Source organism: Scardinius erythrophthalmus, assembly GCF_964197995.2.
Source record: "Scardinius erythrophthalmus genome assembly, chromosome: 9".
NCBI lineage: Eukaryota > Metazoa > Chordata > Actinopteri > Cypriniformes > Leuciscidae > Scardinius > Scardinius erythrophthalmus.
The window spans coordinates 37,566,108-37,581,588 of NC_138229.1; the positions used below are offsets into that span (position 1 = coordinate 37,566,108).

The following is a 15,481-nucleotide window of genomic DNA, read 5'->3' on the forward strand; positions in this document are numbered from 1 at the left end:
TTGTTCGTCCAAACATTGCATTTGGATTCAGACGTTTCCATGTGAACACTATCAACGCCGAAATGAATCTGCATCAGTCAGGTGGTACAACTAGAGCACTGCAAGTTGTTTACGTTCATTACTGTAATGTTACGCATTTTAGACATGAGGCAATTTAGTGCAGTCTTTCGTCTCGTGACGCTTTACAGACTCTGCTGTGTGTGTTCAAGCGTTTTGAAGGAGGCGTGGCTTTGGAGGGTGGGATCTCACGCATTGATTCCAATGAGCCATTATGTGAGAGAACAGCCAAACTAACACTGGAATACAAAAATCTAATTCCTTGTTTTCCCAATAAAAAAAAAAAAAATAAAAAAAGAAAAAAAAAAGAGGAAATGGTCTTACAAGTGTGAGATTTATTTGGTGATAAACAGGGAAAACACACCATACATCCAATGGTTAAATCAGCACAGTTAGCTGCATGCATAGCCACATTACTTATGGCCAGGATAATGGCCATAAGGATAACTTGGCTTGGGAGGTTCGGCTGCAGGCTTCACTGGAGGCTTCGGAGGTTCGGCTGCAGGCTTCACTGGAGGCTTCGGGGGTTCGGCTGCAGGCTTCACAGGAGGCTTCGGGGGTTCGGCTGCAGGCTTCACTGGAGGCTTCGGAGGTTCGGCTGCAGGCTTCTCTGGAGGCTTCGGGGGTTCGGCTGCAGGCTTCACAGGAGGCTTCGGGGGTTCGGCTGCAGGCTTCACTGGAGGCTTCGGGGGTTCAGCTGCAGGCTTCACTGGAGGCTTCAGGGGTTCGGCTGCAGGCTTCACTGGAGGCTTCGGGGGTTCGGCTGCAGGCTTCACTGGAGGCTTCGGGGGTTCCGCTGCAGGCGTCACTGGCAGTTCCGTAGAAGGCTCTGGCTCAGGAGGTTCAGTAGAAGGCCCTGGCAGTTCAGTAGAAGGCTCCGGCAGTCCTGTAGAAGGCTCCGGCTCTTCGGTAGAAGGCTCCGGAGGTTCGGTAGAAGGCTCCGGAGGTTCGGCTGCAGGCTTTCCTGGAGGCTTTGGAGGTTCAGCTGCAGGCTTTCCCGGAGGCTTTGGAGGTTCGGCTGCAGGCTTTCCCGGAGGCTTTGGAGGTTCGGCTGCAGTCTTTCCCGGAGGCTTTGGAGGTTCGGCTGCAGGCTTTCCCGGAGGCTTTGGAGGTTCGGCTGCAGTCTTTCCCGGCGGCTTTGGAGGTTCGGCTGCAGGCTTTCCAGGAGGCTTTGGAGATTCGGCTGCAGGCTTTCCCGGAGGCTTTGGAGGTTCGGCTGCAGGCTTTCCCGGAGGCTTTGGAGGTTCGGCTGCAGGCTTTCCCGGAGGCTTTGGAGGTTCGGCTGCAGGCTTCACTGGATGGATACAGATAGTCAACTTCAGTCAGTCCGTTTAGAGGCATTCAGTCTCAGATACAGCACAAAACCCAAATACCAAGTTTTACTCCTCTTAATTATTAATCATGATCGTATTAATAATTAAAACCATATGAATTAATTTTGTAAAGCCATCATGTGCTTTAAACCGTGCTATTGGCGGAATACTTTTAACATTGAGAACGATTAATTATAAAACAAGACAAACTGAAAGGAGGAAGCTGACCCAAACACTAATATAATAACAAATACCTGCAAATGGATCCATACACTGATGTCCACATCCATTGCTGCAGCATTTCTCATTGTTCGGACAGTCACTGTCATAGTAACACAACTCAGCACACATTCCTGCTCCAGAATTTGTGCTTGGACACTCCCCTGCCTTTGCTGTTTTAGAGACACATGACAGAGAAACCACATCACTGAATACTGAATGTCTCATACACTATGAAAAAAAAAAAATCGTAGGAGGATTTACCGGACCGGATTTTCACGTTTAGTTTAATGCGTTACTTGCGGTTTCTTTGCAATTATTTGTGAAACTTACTAGCGATTCCTGAGTGAAAACATTTTTTCTGTTTTTTTTTTTTTTCTGGAAGACGTATAGCATGCATCAATAATTAAAACTTACTGAAGACAGGCGGCACACACGCGGGGCCACAGGGAAATTGACAGCATTTGTGTCCTCCAGAGCAGTCTCTATCAGAAGTGCATCCTCGTCGGGAGGGCACGACCGTCAGCGCCGCCGGACAATGACCAGACACTACAGAAGAGGATCATTAGGGGAGACCAGGAAGTGCTGTAATAGTTTGCTTCAGCATTTGCAAGTCAGTGGTTTTGCAATGAGTCTCAAACTTTATAATATTCACACATTTATCTGCTTCAATTCAAGTAGCTTAGAAATCTACCATTTTTCACTAAACTGCATCAATCGGTTTCAAAGACTGAGAGTGCAGTTACAACCTACCCCACTGTAGCAGAGTGAGTAATAGTGCAATGCTGATAGAAAGCATGGACATCTGTTAATGTGTTGTATTCAAATTTACTGGTGTACATCTTCAGAAGTGATGCCATCCCCATGACCACCCTCATTTCCTTTTAAGCATTTTAATAAGCTACTCAACAGAAAACAAAACAAATATAGAAACCCACTATATATGTAAAATGCGGTTACCGGTTATAATTAGCTCCCCATGATATATTGTAGGCTTATGCATTTCTTAAAACAAAACAAACTTTAGGCAAAAGTTTAATCTCAGGATTGATACAGTCCGGTAACAATTTTGCAGCCATATTATTACACTAATGTTCTTGTTTTACAGTAAACAAATGCCTATTAGTGATCATATGGGTTTTACTTGTACAAAGAAAAATGCATAAACTTATGACAGTCTGCATATTTATACTTTGCTTATTTTTAAAACTAAACCAATATACAAAGATGAACTTCCACTTGAAATCTGTACTGTATTTTTGTAAGGAGATGAGGCACTTTATTTATGCACTTCTTCGGGCTGCAATCTCAAAGTCAACTCTCCTGGAAGATGCACTGAATTAGTGAGTCAGGAGGGGCGGACAGCAAGGACCACAAAACTACAAAGAAAAACCCCTGTTGCTGCATCAAAATATCCCACAACAAACGCAATCAAAAGAGTTTAAAACACTTTTTGAAAATGCGTTTTTAGAGATCCAATTGGGGGTCTGGGTAACTCCAACCCGAATGAAAATCACATGCCTGTAGCTTTCTAATATAGCCTAATCTTGAAGACCTCATTAGCTTGTTCAGGTGTGTTTGATTAGGGTTGGACGTCGTAATAATTACCGTAATTAGGAGATGATTGATTGTTTTTATGGCAACACTATCAACGGCAAACGAATGTTCAGGTGGTACAGCGATCACGTGGTACAAGTCGGAGTTCTACCACAAGCTACAAGTTGTAATTATGACTAAACTCCTACACCTAAACTCTCCAGGAAATGGATCTCTACTGGAGACTGGTATAAATCTGCAATGAACATCAAGAGACACAGGGGCATGTCTAGAATTTGAATCAGAATTTTTCAATTGCTGATTGATTTGCGATGTGAATCCATGCAAGTAATTATGATCGAAAACAATGTTTCCAGCCACTGTAGTGAATATAGGGGAATACACAGCCATGGTTATATCATAGCCAATTTAATATTGGATGGTTTCATATGGATTGCATAATCAGATAATATTTGTTCACTCAAGCTTTCTATAGACATATTTCTTATCGTGACCGAGGCAAATAGCCTATAGAGTTTTGGTTCATTTCTGCGACGGAGACCGAGACGGCAGAAAGCGCACCCTGTTTGTTTTCTTTATTTTACAAAAGCACGACATTTAATTGTTATTGTGAGTGTACATAAAAGAAAAATGAAACAAAAGCACGCACATCAGTCTCAAAAAGGGTGCTCGACTAAAAAACAACAAGTGAAAAGATAAAGTATAAAGTCGGCAACACCTAAGCTCCAAAATTATCAAAAATATTTTTGATAATTTACTAATTGAAGTAGTCTTCAATTGTCTTATTCTGTGTTTGAGTTCCAATAAATATTGTTCACCTGCAATTGTTTCCAGTATTCTGTCATGACAGAAAGGATGGAACCAATTGCAGGTGAACAATATTTATTGGAACTCAAACACAGAATAAGACAATTCAGGAATGAAAGTTCCTCTCAGGGTGCGGTCGCGATCTCGCGAACAGGAAACAGCTCCGGACGGTCCACACAGGGGGAAACGCTCAGACTCGGACACACAGGGACTTCGATGGTCTAGTGCTCGGTGCTGAGTGCTGGTGCTCGGTGATCTGTGCTCGGGTGCGGTGAAACAACAGGGATCCACTGAAGACACGACAACCCGGAAGACGACACGAACATTCACGCAGGAACAGCAAACAACGGATGGACACTGGAATGGAGAGATGAGTGAGTATAAATAGGGAACGGTAATGTGAATCAGCTGAGGTGGGGAATGAGATGATTGCGAACAGCTGGAGCACTGAACAAACACGTGAGCGGGACAACGCCCACTCCCGCAAACTCACAGACATGTAAACAACAATGACACGAGACACAGAGGAAACAATGAATTCACAACCGTGACAAATTGAGGATTTTATATCTCTCAACCAATCCGAATCAGAACCCATTTCTAATACGCTCCTGTGGGAATCTTTAAAGGCCTATTTAAAGGGAAAGATTATTTCATATTCCGCTCACTTGAAGAAATTAAGAACATCAACCATTAAAAAATTATCAGCTGATCTGGAATCTGTGGATCAACAGCTTGCCACATCCACGTCTCCTGATTTATTAAGGCGGCATGTGGTATTAAAAACTGAATTAGACTTGATCACAACTAATGCAGCAGAGCGACTACTTCTACATTCTCGGGCCAAATACTACGAGTATGGAGACAAATCTGGAAGATTGCTAGCTCACCGATTGCGTCGACAAGCAGCCTCACGTTTAATACCCCATGTCAGAGATGAGTCTGGGATGTTGGTAGAGGAGCCTGACCTTATAAATTCAGTTTTTTCATCCTTTTATAAATCTTTGTATAGTCCAGAATTTCCATCGGACTTGAGTGATATGGATACGTTTTTGCAAGACCTAGATTTTCCGGATATGAACATAGATGCAATTGATCAGTTGGACTCTCCACTGACTATGCAAGAACTTACATTGGCTCTACAAAATATGCAAAATAATAAGTCTCCTGGGCCAGACGGGTTCCCAGTTGAATTTTTCAAGGCATTCCATAATCAACTCATTCCGCTATTACATGCTGTTTATGTAGAATCTCTGTCAAATGGCTCTCTCCCTTTCACTTTGAGACAGGCTTCTATTAGCGTTCTTCTGAAAAAGGGCAAGGATCCCGAACTCTGTACTTCTTATCGACCTATCTCTTTGATGAATGTCGATACAAAAGTTCTTGCGAAAGCTTTGGCATGTCGTCTAGAGAATGTGCTTCAAACAATTATATCTCAGGAGCAGACTGGCTTCATAAAAGGACGTCAGCTTTTTTATAATGTCCGTACCTTATTAAATGTTATCTATTTGAAGGGAACCGCTGCCATTCCAGAAGTTGTAATTTCTGTTGACGCAGAAAAGGCGTTTGACAGAGTTGAATGGAGTTACTTGTTTGCAGTTTTGACGAAATTTGGTTTTGGTAATGTTTTTATATGATGGATACGCCTTCTTTATACATAACCTTGCGTCAGTATCATAACTAATAACATTCAATCTAGTTATTTTCCCTTAAATCGTGGCTGTAGACAAGGTTGTCCTCTGTCTCCCCTCCTCTTTGCTCTTGCAATAGAAACTCTGTCCATTTATTTGAGGTCTTTCCCCATTTTTAACGGCATTACAGAATTCAAACTTTCTTTATACGCTGACGATCTGTTATTGTATGTCACAAATCCTGTAGGGGCGTGAAAAAAAGTAGTGTTCAGATGTCACTATTCTTTTTTTTTTTTTTTGCCCGCCTCCACCCCCCCTCAACGGAGGACAACTTTATTTTTAATACAGATTATGTACTAAGTACAAACAACTATTACTTCAGACAGACCCACATCCACCCCCTAAAAAAATAAAAAATAAATAAATACTAAAAAATACCAAATTACAATGACACAAAATGCATAAGTACAATAACAGGGCAAATGACAAAATTAGACTAAGTACAGATGGACGCAGATGGACAGGCGGATGGACAGGCATATACAGACATTAGACAGGTAGACTTTAACAGACGGGGAGAACAACAAATACAGACGAAAGACAGACAGACACTAATGTACAGACCAGCAGATAAAAAAAAAAAAAAAAAAAAAACAGCCAAATACATACATATGGACAGGCGAAAATACAGATATAGTATTACTGTGTGAGTAAAAGAGATCTACTAAGAGGGCTGGTGGTTGTTAATGTGTGTATGTGAATGGAAGTGAGTGTGAGGTGATAGAGTGAGAGAAAGAGCAGTAGGGAAAGAGAGATGGATAGAAAGGGTGGTTGTATATATTAGTATAATGACCAGGGGGAAAGGGGAGGGGGGTTGCACAGTTATTACTGAGTTTGAAGAAAGGTTATGAATGGGTTCCAGATGTCTTTGAAGCCTGATGTATTGTTATTCTTTTTAGCTGAGATTTCTTCTGTAAGGATGTGTTCGGAAATTAGGTTGATCCAATGATTTATGTGACAAGAGTGTCTAGATTTCCAGTTTTGAAAGACTATTTAGTAACACTTTATAATAACTGCACGCTATTAATCATTAGTTAAGCATTACTAAACAGTTAATTCATCATTTATAAAGCATTAATAGACATGAATAAGCAGTTTATAAATACAGCTATAAATGCTTTATTCTTGATTTATAAGCATATCTATAATGTGTTTAATAATTGTATTTTCATACTTTATTAATGATCAATTTATCATTTCTAAATGAAGTATAGCATTATTTACAAACCAGTTACATTATTTACCAACTAGGTGTTGTCATTGATTAATAAGATCACTTAGAAAGTGTAAGTAAATGTAGTAGATTCAGGTAGTTATAAAGCATTTAGTAGTGGTCAGTTAACACTTTTTGTGAGCTCATCTAAAGTGAGGACTAGTTATGCTTTGTAAATCATTTATAAAGGAGATTTAAAGGCTCATTTATCTTCTAAACAGAAAAAGGAAACAAACACAACACAGTGATACAGAACATAGAAATATTTAAAAGCCTTTAAATCTCCTTTATAAATGCTTTACAAAGCATAACTAGTCCTCACTTTAGATGAGCTCACAAACATAGTTAACTGACCACTACTAAATGCTTTATAACTACCTGAATTAAACATTAATTACAGTAGAAATACATGTTAATAAAGCAGTTATTAACACACTAAGGAACTATTACTATATGTCTGAATAATAATATGTATTTAAACAGTTTATTAATCATTTACTTACACTTTCTAAGTGATCTTATGAACCACTGACAACTCCTAAATAACTGGTTTGTAAATAATGCTATACTTCATTTAGAAATGATAAATTGATCATTAATAAAGTATGAAAATACAATTATTAAACACATTATAGATATGCTTTAAAATCAAGAACAAAGCATTTATAACTGTATTTATAAACTGCTTATTAATGTATATTAATGCTTTATAAATTATGAATTAACTGTTACCTACTGCTTAACTAATGATTAATAGCGTGCAGTTATTATAAAGTGTTACCGACTATTTTCTTAGCGATAGTTAGAGAAACAAGTACTGGATATTTCAGTTTCTGTGGAATGAGGATGGAAGTGGTATCTCCTAGAAGACAAAGTGAGGGGGAGAGTGGGATTCCACAGTCCAAGATGGTAGAAAGTAGGGCTGGGTAAAAAATATCGATTTCTCGATTTTAATCGATTCTCATTTTTACGAAACGATATCGATTCTTAAATCCCAAGAATCGATTAGTCATCCTGTTTTCAGTTGATGAATGAATGTAACATTGTTGCGTGCATCCCATCCAATAAATCGCACTAATCTTTGTGCTTTGATATTATTGATATGAAACAAAGTCTCAGATTCAAATTACGTCCATTTTATTACGCAATTCAAAAACATAAATATTGTTTTGGCGCTGTGGCGTGAGATCGCTCTGGCGCAGCTCTGCTCAAGAGAAGCAGCGCGGAGCGCACGTGATATTCTCTTCCGCCTTAATAACACCAGTTACAGCGCGGAATAAACATGAATGAGCATCTGAAAGTGTGTTAAAAGACAGTGTACAACTTATCGAAATCCGTATCATGTGACATGGAATGCTCAAATCAGTGTTTCAACCGTGGAAAGACGTCAGTAAATCAGCTTGCAAACAATGTCATGTAACGTCACATTTACCTCAGAAAAAACATATCCAGTGACCATAAACTCGTTAGTCAGCTAGAAAAATTAACTCTAGAGAGGAGCATTTTGCTAAATATATGAACCATATTACATATTCATTATAATTTTTAACGTTCTTCTATTTTTAATGCATGTTTGAATTAATCTGGCAGGTTTTTATGACAGCCACCATTTAAATGTTTATATTTCATATAACTTTATTATTATAAAAATAAATAAAAGTGTAATTTAAGTGTTTGTATACAAATCAGTTAATTTTTACCTTATTTTTAAGCTATATTATAGTAGGCTAATGAAGCCTACAGGCTAACTGACTCCCATAGTTAACAGCATTAGTTAAGAGATTTGTTTTCCTTGAGAAAATTTGCCATGTATTGAACCTGATATCCAAAATAATCGATATTGAATCGAATCGAATCGTAATCGAAATCGAATCGAATTGCAAGCTTGCGAATCGAAATCGAATCGAATTGTGAAATTTGTGTCAATACCCAGCCCTAGTAGAAAGTGTCTTTGTGACTGATGTCCATAGGAGGTTAACAGGTTGACAGGACCAAGTGGCATGCAAATGTGCACCCCAACATGCAGTGAGGGCAGATGTCTGTGTCGGCTATTACCATTTTAAATAGTTTGCTTTGGGTGAAGTGGGTCCTGTGAATGGTTTTATATTGTATTAGCTGTAGGTTAGTTGATGTCACTATTCTAAAACCCGACTATCGCAAATCTTCCCTAATACAATTGATGTCTGTGACAGATGCTCTGGTTCGCCCTGTAATCTTGCACATATGTTTTTCTTTTGCCCAACCCTAGGAAATATTTGGCAAACTTATTTTGACACCATGTCTAAAGTGCTCCTCAAGACCATCGATATTTCTCTGCATGTAGCCATTTTTGGTACTCCTCAAGAATACCATTGTTTTTCATCAGCGCAGTTAGAGGTCCTGGCTTTCTCTTCCTTGATAGTGAGACGCCATCTTCTTCTTAATTGGAAAGCATCAAATGCCCCATCCAGTACACTTTGGGCGACTGATGTCATGTCTTTTCTAAGACTGGAAAAAATAAAATATTCTAAGAAGGGGTAGTCTCGCCAAATTTTATAATAAGTGGCAACTATTTATGCAATTTTTCCAGGCTAACAAGGCCTAACTCTAATACGCACTCCCCCAATTTTAATTTTTTTTATATGTATGTGTATATATATTTTTTTTATTTTTTATTTAGTGTAATAAATGTATAAATATATTTAGTATTATTATTTATTTGTTTATTTTTTTTCTTTTTATTTAAAAAAAAGACAATTTGAAAAAAAGTTGTATACAAAAATGTTTGTTATTGTTATCCAAGTGCCTTTACTTTGTTTTTGTGTGCAAATCAATAAATATATGAAACAGAAAGAGTGGAGGTTTTTTTTCATGGCATGTTGCTAACTCTAAGGTGGTTTGGACAAACAAGCAATTGGGGCATAATGAGTAGGTTTCTGTTTGACTTTTCTAAGAGAGAACGAATGCAACATTTCAAAACACTAATATTCACGATTCTCCATAAAATATAATGAAGTTATGGCCGTGAAGTTGTCGGGGGATGCCAAAGCCATTGCTCCGACACGACCGACAGCCTGAATAGAATGGGCAAAATCACAGATGATCTGGGCCTTTTAAAACGATGCCCACTTCAGGCTTGAAAAGAGCCCAATTTCTGTGTTAGAAAAAAAAAAGCAGCTCGTACAAAGATCCTGGATGTCACAACTCCTGTCGCAATCAGACAAAGTGACAAGGAGCCACGTAGTCAACAGGGTTGGAACTTGCGTGGGGAGACCCCATTGGTTTTCAAGTCCATCGCCTTAACCTCTCGGACACGACTACTCTTGAAAGTGAGTCAGTGATAGTGGTAGTGAGTCACATCCTATTTTCCTTTCTGGAAGTGAGCAGCAGAGGACACCGGGGCCAACCATCAATGTGGATGTGAGCAGCAGAGGATGCACTCAGCTAACATACTGTGTTGGCAAAAAAGGAGTTCAACGACGTCTTCACCTACACAAAAACCTGCTCACTTCAGACTTGAAAAGAGATGTGGGTTGCCCAGTTTTCCGTGTTACAGAAAAAAATGCAGCTCGTACAAAGCTCCTGGATGTCACAATTCCTGTCGCAAACAGACAAAGAGCCACGTAGTCGGCAGGGTTCGAACCTGCGCGGGGAGACCCCAATGGATTTCAAGTCCATCGCCTTAACCTCTCAGCCACGACTAATCCTGCCACTTCTCGCGTGGGTTTGGTTGTGAAACGCAGTTTGCAGACCAGACAGTTGTCAGTGATTCTTTCTTTTGTCAAGTCATGCAGTGTGAAACCCCCTGTCGTCGGTGCATCGTGCAGTGCACACAGCAGCAACTGAACATTACCCCAGATAGTCGTGCAGTGTCAAAAGAACAGTGACCCGACTACTTTGAAAATTGTGCAGTGTGAACTCGGCATTACAGGCATTCAGAACTCATTTGGTCGCAGGTAACTAAAGGGATCATCTGTTAATAGGCTTGAAGTTGCAACTTCCTAAAATAAAACGACCACTAGAAGACACAATTTCTCTATAATGCTTCAGAATGCAGAAGACTATTGGTCAATAGACAATACTGGTTGAAACTTCACATCCTATAGCAATCAATAGTATATTTGTTCGTCCAAACATTGCATTTGGATTCAGACGTTTCCATGTCAACACTATCAACGCCGAAATGAATCTGCATCAGTCAGGTGGTACAACTAGAGCACTGCAAGTTGTTTACGTTCATCACTGTAATGTTACGCATTTTAGACATGAGGCAATTTAGTGCAGTCTTTCGTCTCGTGACGCTTTACAGACTCTGCTGTGTGTGTTCAAGCGTTTTGAAGGAGGCGTGGTAGTGCTGGGCGGTTTACCGGTTCATACCGAATACCGGTGTTTATTTTTGTTACGATATGAATTTTTAATATACCGCAATACTGGTGTATGTCGCTTTACTCGGAACGCGGCGCTGCGCGACACAGTCTCACCCCTCATTTACAACACACGTCTGCGGCGCATTACAGCTGCGACAAGGTTTTATTCCATCCTCCACGCGGTGCGTCAAAATAGACTAGGCGCCTATATTTAGTGAAGCGGCGCGGAGAGACGCTTCTGGGAAGCTTCGATCTGAAACACAAGCATTGACTAGAATGGGCACGAGACGTGTGGGGGTGAGAGTGTCTTTTTTTTTCTCGCGCGCGCGTGTTTTTATACTGTATTAACGTATCTGAAGTGAACTGACGGTCTTTAGAAAAGTTTCTTTGGTATTACGATTGAATCTTTCTTTATCTTTCCTGATAAAGCAGTGTTTATGAGCGTTGCTGCTTTGTGTACAGCCGTTACCGGGGAAACCACTGTTTCTGCCGCTCCTAAAGCGCGTCCTGAAGGCACCTCTTTGTAAACAGCCTTGCAAACCTGTATTATTGATATTAGTGTTGATTTTTTCTATAATATTCACTCATGACAATAAAATAGGGCATTATAAGTAAATCTACTCCAGTATTTTCTCTCTCACTCAGTAGAAAATGTGGTTAACACCCATCATGCTTAAAAAAAAAAATAAAAAAAAAAAATAAATAAAAAAAAAATGGTAAAAACCGTGAAACCGGTATAATTTAGAAAAAAAACGTGATGTTGATTTTTGGTCAAACCGCCCAGCACTAAGGCGTGGCTTTGGAGGGTGGGATCTCACGCATTGATTCCAATGAGCCATTATGTGAGAGAACAGCCAAACTAACACTGGAATACAAAAATCTAATTCCTTGTTTTCCCACTTAAAAAAAAAAAAAAAAAAAAAAAGAGGAAATGGTCTTATAAGTGTGAGATTTATTTGGTGATAAACAGGGAAAACACACCATACATCCAATGGTTAAATCAGCACAGTTAACTGCATGCATAGCCACATTACTTATGGCCAGGACAATGCATGGCCATAAGGGTAACTTGGCTTGGGAGGTTCGGCTGTAGGCTTCACAGGAGGCTTCGGGGGTTCGGCTGCAGGCTTCACAGGAGGCTTCGGGGGTTCGGCTGCAGGCTTCACAGGAGGCTTCGGGGGTTCGGCTGCAGGCTCCACTGGAGGCTTCGGGGGTTCGGCTGCAGGCTCCACTGGAGGCTTCGGGGGTTCGGCTGCAGGCTTCACTGGAGGCTTCGGGGGTTCGGCTGCAGGCTTCACTGGAGGCTTCGGGGGTTCGGCTGCAGGCTCCACTGGAGGCTTCGGGGGTTCGGCTGCAGGCTTCACTGGAGGCTTCGGGGGTTCGGCTGCAGGCTTCACTGGAGGCTTCGGGGGTTCGGCTGCAGGCTCCACTGGAGGCTTCGGGGGTTCAGCTGCAGGCTTCACTGGAGGCTTCGGGGGTTCGGCTGCAGGCTCCACTGGAGGCTTCGGGGGTTCGGCTGCAGGCTTCACTGGAGGCTTCGGGGGTTCGGCTGCAGGCTCCACTGGAGGCTTCGGAGGTTCGGCTGCAGGCTTCACTGGAGGCTTCGGAGGTTCGGCTGCAGGCTTCACTGGAGTCTTCGGGGGTTCGGCTGCAGGCTTCACTGGAGGCTTCGGGGGTTCGGCTGCAGGCTTCACTGGAGGCTTCGGGGGTTCGGCTGCAGGCTTCACTGGAAGCTTTGGAGGTTCGGCTGCAGGCTTCACTGGAGGCTTCGGGGGTTCAACTGCAGGCGTCACTGGCAGTTCCATAGAAGGCTCTGGCTCAGGAGGTTCAATAGAAGGCTCCGGCAGTCCTGTAGAAGGCTCCGGCTCTTCGGTAGAAGGCTCCGGCGGTTCGGCTGCAGGCTTTCCTGGAGGCTTTGGAGGTTCGGCTGCAGGCTTTCCCGGAGGCTTTGGAGGTTCGGCTGCAGGCTTCACTCGATGGATGCAGATAGTCAACTTCAGTCAATCCGTTTAGAAGCATTCAGTCTCAGATACAGCACAAAACTCAAATACCAAGTTTTACTCCTCTTAATTATTAATCATGATCGTATTAATAATTAAAATCATATTAATTAATTTAGTAAAGCCATCCTGTGCTTTAAACCTTGCTATTTGCTGAATACTTTTTACATTGAGAACGATTAATTATAAAACAAGACAAACTGAAATGAGGAAGCTGACCCAAACACTAATATAATAACATAAATAAATACCTGCAAATGGATCCATACACTGATGTCCACATCCATTGCTGCAGCATTTCTCATTGTTCGGACAGTCACTGTCATAGTGACACAACTCAGCACACATTCCTGCTCCAGAATTTGTGCTTGGACACTCCCCTGCCTTTGCTGTTTTAGAGACACATGACAGAGAAACCACATCACTGAATACTGAATGTCTCATACACTGTATGAAAAAAAAAAAATCGTAGGAGGATTTACCGGAATATTCAGTCCATCTACTTCATAGTTTCACGTTTAGTTCAATGCGTTACTTGCGGTTTCTTTGCAATTATTTGTGAAACTTACTAGCAATTTCTGAGTGAAAACATTTCTGTATTTTTTTCTGGAAGACGTATAGCATGCATCAATAATTAAAACTTACTGAAGACAGGCGGCACACACGCGGGGCCACAGGGAAATTGACAGCATTTGTGTCCTCCAGAGCAGTCTCTATCAGAAGTGCATCCTCGTCGGGAGGGCACGACCGTCAGCGCCGCCGGACAATGACCAGACACTACAGAAGAGGATCATTAGGGGAGACCAGGAAGTGCTGTAATAGTTTGCTTCAGCATTTGCAAGTCAGGGGTTTTGCAATGAGTCTCAAACTTTATAATATTCACACATTTATCTGCTTCAATTCAAGTAGCTTAGAAATCTACCATTTTTCACTAAACTGCATCAATCGGTTTCAAAGACTGAGAGTGCAGTTACAACCTACCCCACTGTAGCAGAGTGAGTAATAGTGCAATGCTGATAGAAAGCATGGACATCAGTTAATGTGTTGTATTCAAATTTACTGGTGTACATCTTCAGAAGTGATGCCATCCCCATGACCACCCTCATTTCCTTTTAAGCATTTTAATAAGCTACTCAACAGAAAACAAAACAAATATAGAAACCCACTATATATGAAAAATGCGGTTATCGGTTATAATTAGCTCCCCATGATATATTGTAGGCTTATGCATTTCTTAAAACAAAACAAAACAAACTTTAGGCAAAAGTTTAAACTCAGGATTGATACAGTCCGGTAACACTTTTGTAGCCATATTATTACTCTAATGTTCTTGTTTTACAGTAACCAAATGCCTATTAGTGATTATATGGGTTTTACTTGTACAATGAAAAATGCATAAACTTATGACAGTTTGCATATTTATACTTTGCTTATTATTAAAACTAAACCAATATACAAAGATGAACTTCCACTTGACGTCTGTACTGTATTTTTGTAAGGAGATGTGTCTGAAATCAAATTTTGTAAGGCACTTTATTTATGCACTTCTTCGGGCTGCAAAATGAAGCTAAAAGAACTTCTCACCTAGGACTCCAGCGTCTGTTGTGCTTAAACAAGCAGACAGACACAATAAAACAGCACTAAACGAGCAGTACACTTGAGCTGTCATCCTCTCGACCTGCAATCTCAAAGTCAACTCTCCTGGAAGATGCACTGAATTAGTGAGTGGATGGGCGGACAGCAAGGACCACAAAACTACAAAGAAAAAACCCTGTTGCTGCATCAAAATATCAGCTGAGTCCCACAATAAACGCGATCAAGAGTTTAAAACACTTTTTGAAAATGCGTTTTTTAAAGATCCAATTGGGGGTCTGGGTAACTCCAACCCGAATGAAAATCACTTGCCTGTAGCTTTCTAATATAGCCTAATCTTGAAGACCTCGATTAGCTTGTTCAGGTGTGTTTGATTAGGGTTGGACGTCGTAATAATTACCGTAATTAGGAGATGATTGATGTTTTTATGGCAACACTATGGGTGTTTCTCAATATGCGTTCTTCAGCGATCTTGCGTCCTTGTGTTCTCGTTTTACGTCATCATAACCGTCGAAGTTCAGACCCAATTCTCAAGAACGCAAGTACAGATTGTGACTGTAATTGAACCCGGATGTGTTCTTGATACCGAGGATGCATCGAATGCAGCCTTGAGCTAGTACTCGCCTGGTGTCCCAGAAGTCATTGCGGCCGGTTCCGAGTTCGTTCTTCCAAGCAAGCTTGGCAA

At 41.0% G+C, this 15,481-nt stretch overlaps 2 protein-coding genes across 3 annotated transcripts; both read right to left on the bottom strand.

Moving 5' to 3' along the window:
* Positions 1-373: 373 nt before the first annotated feature.
* Positions 374-2,455, bottom strand: LOC308695642 (uncharacterized protein; the record flags this gene model as incomplete). Its single annotated transcript, XM_081373825.1, has 4 exons — positions 374-1,351; positions 1,625-1,762; positions 2,007-2,138; positions 2,422-2,455. The coding sequence occupies 4 exons, from the start codon at positions 2,453-2,455 to the stop codon at positions 471-473; spliced, it is 1,185 nt and encodes a 394-aa protein (XP_081229951.1). The 3' UTR covers positions 374-470.
* Positions 2,456-12,136: 9,681 nt separating this feature from the next.
* LOC308695277 (uncharacterized protein) lies at positions 12,137-15,110 on the bottom strand. 2 transcript variants are annotated; one of them, XM_081373358.1, is made up of 4 exons: positions 14,788-15,110; positions 13,849-13,980; positions 13,455-13,592; positions 12,137-13,197 (listed from the first exon to the last, which is right to left on the bottom strand). In XM_081373358.1, the coding sequence occupies exons 3-4, from the start codon at positions 13,527-13,529 to the stop codon at positions 12,238-12,240; spliced, it is 1,035 nt and encodes a 344-aa protein (XP_081229484.1). In that variant the 5' UTR covers positions 13,530-13,592; positions 13,849-13,980; positions 14,788-15,110; the 3' UTR covers positions 12,137-12,237. The 2 variants fall into 2 exon arrangements, with proteins under 2 accessions (XP_081229484.1, XP_081229485.1); XM_081373359.1 differs by having other exon boundaries at positions 12,137-13,170; positions 14,788-15,106.
* Between the last annotated feature and the right edge of the window lie 371 nt (positions 15,111-15,481).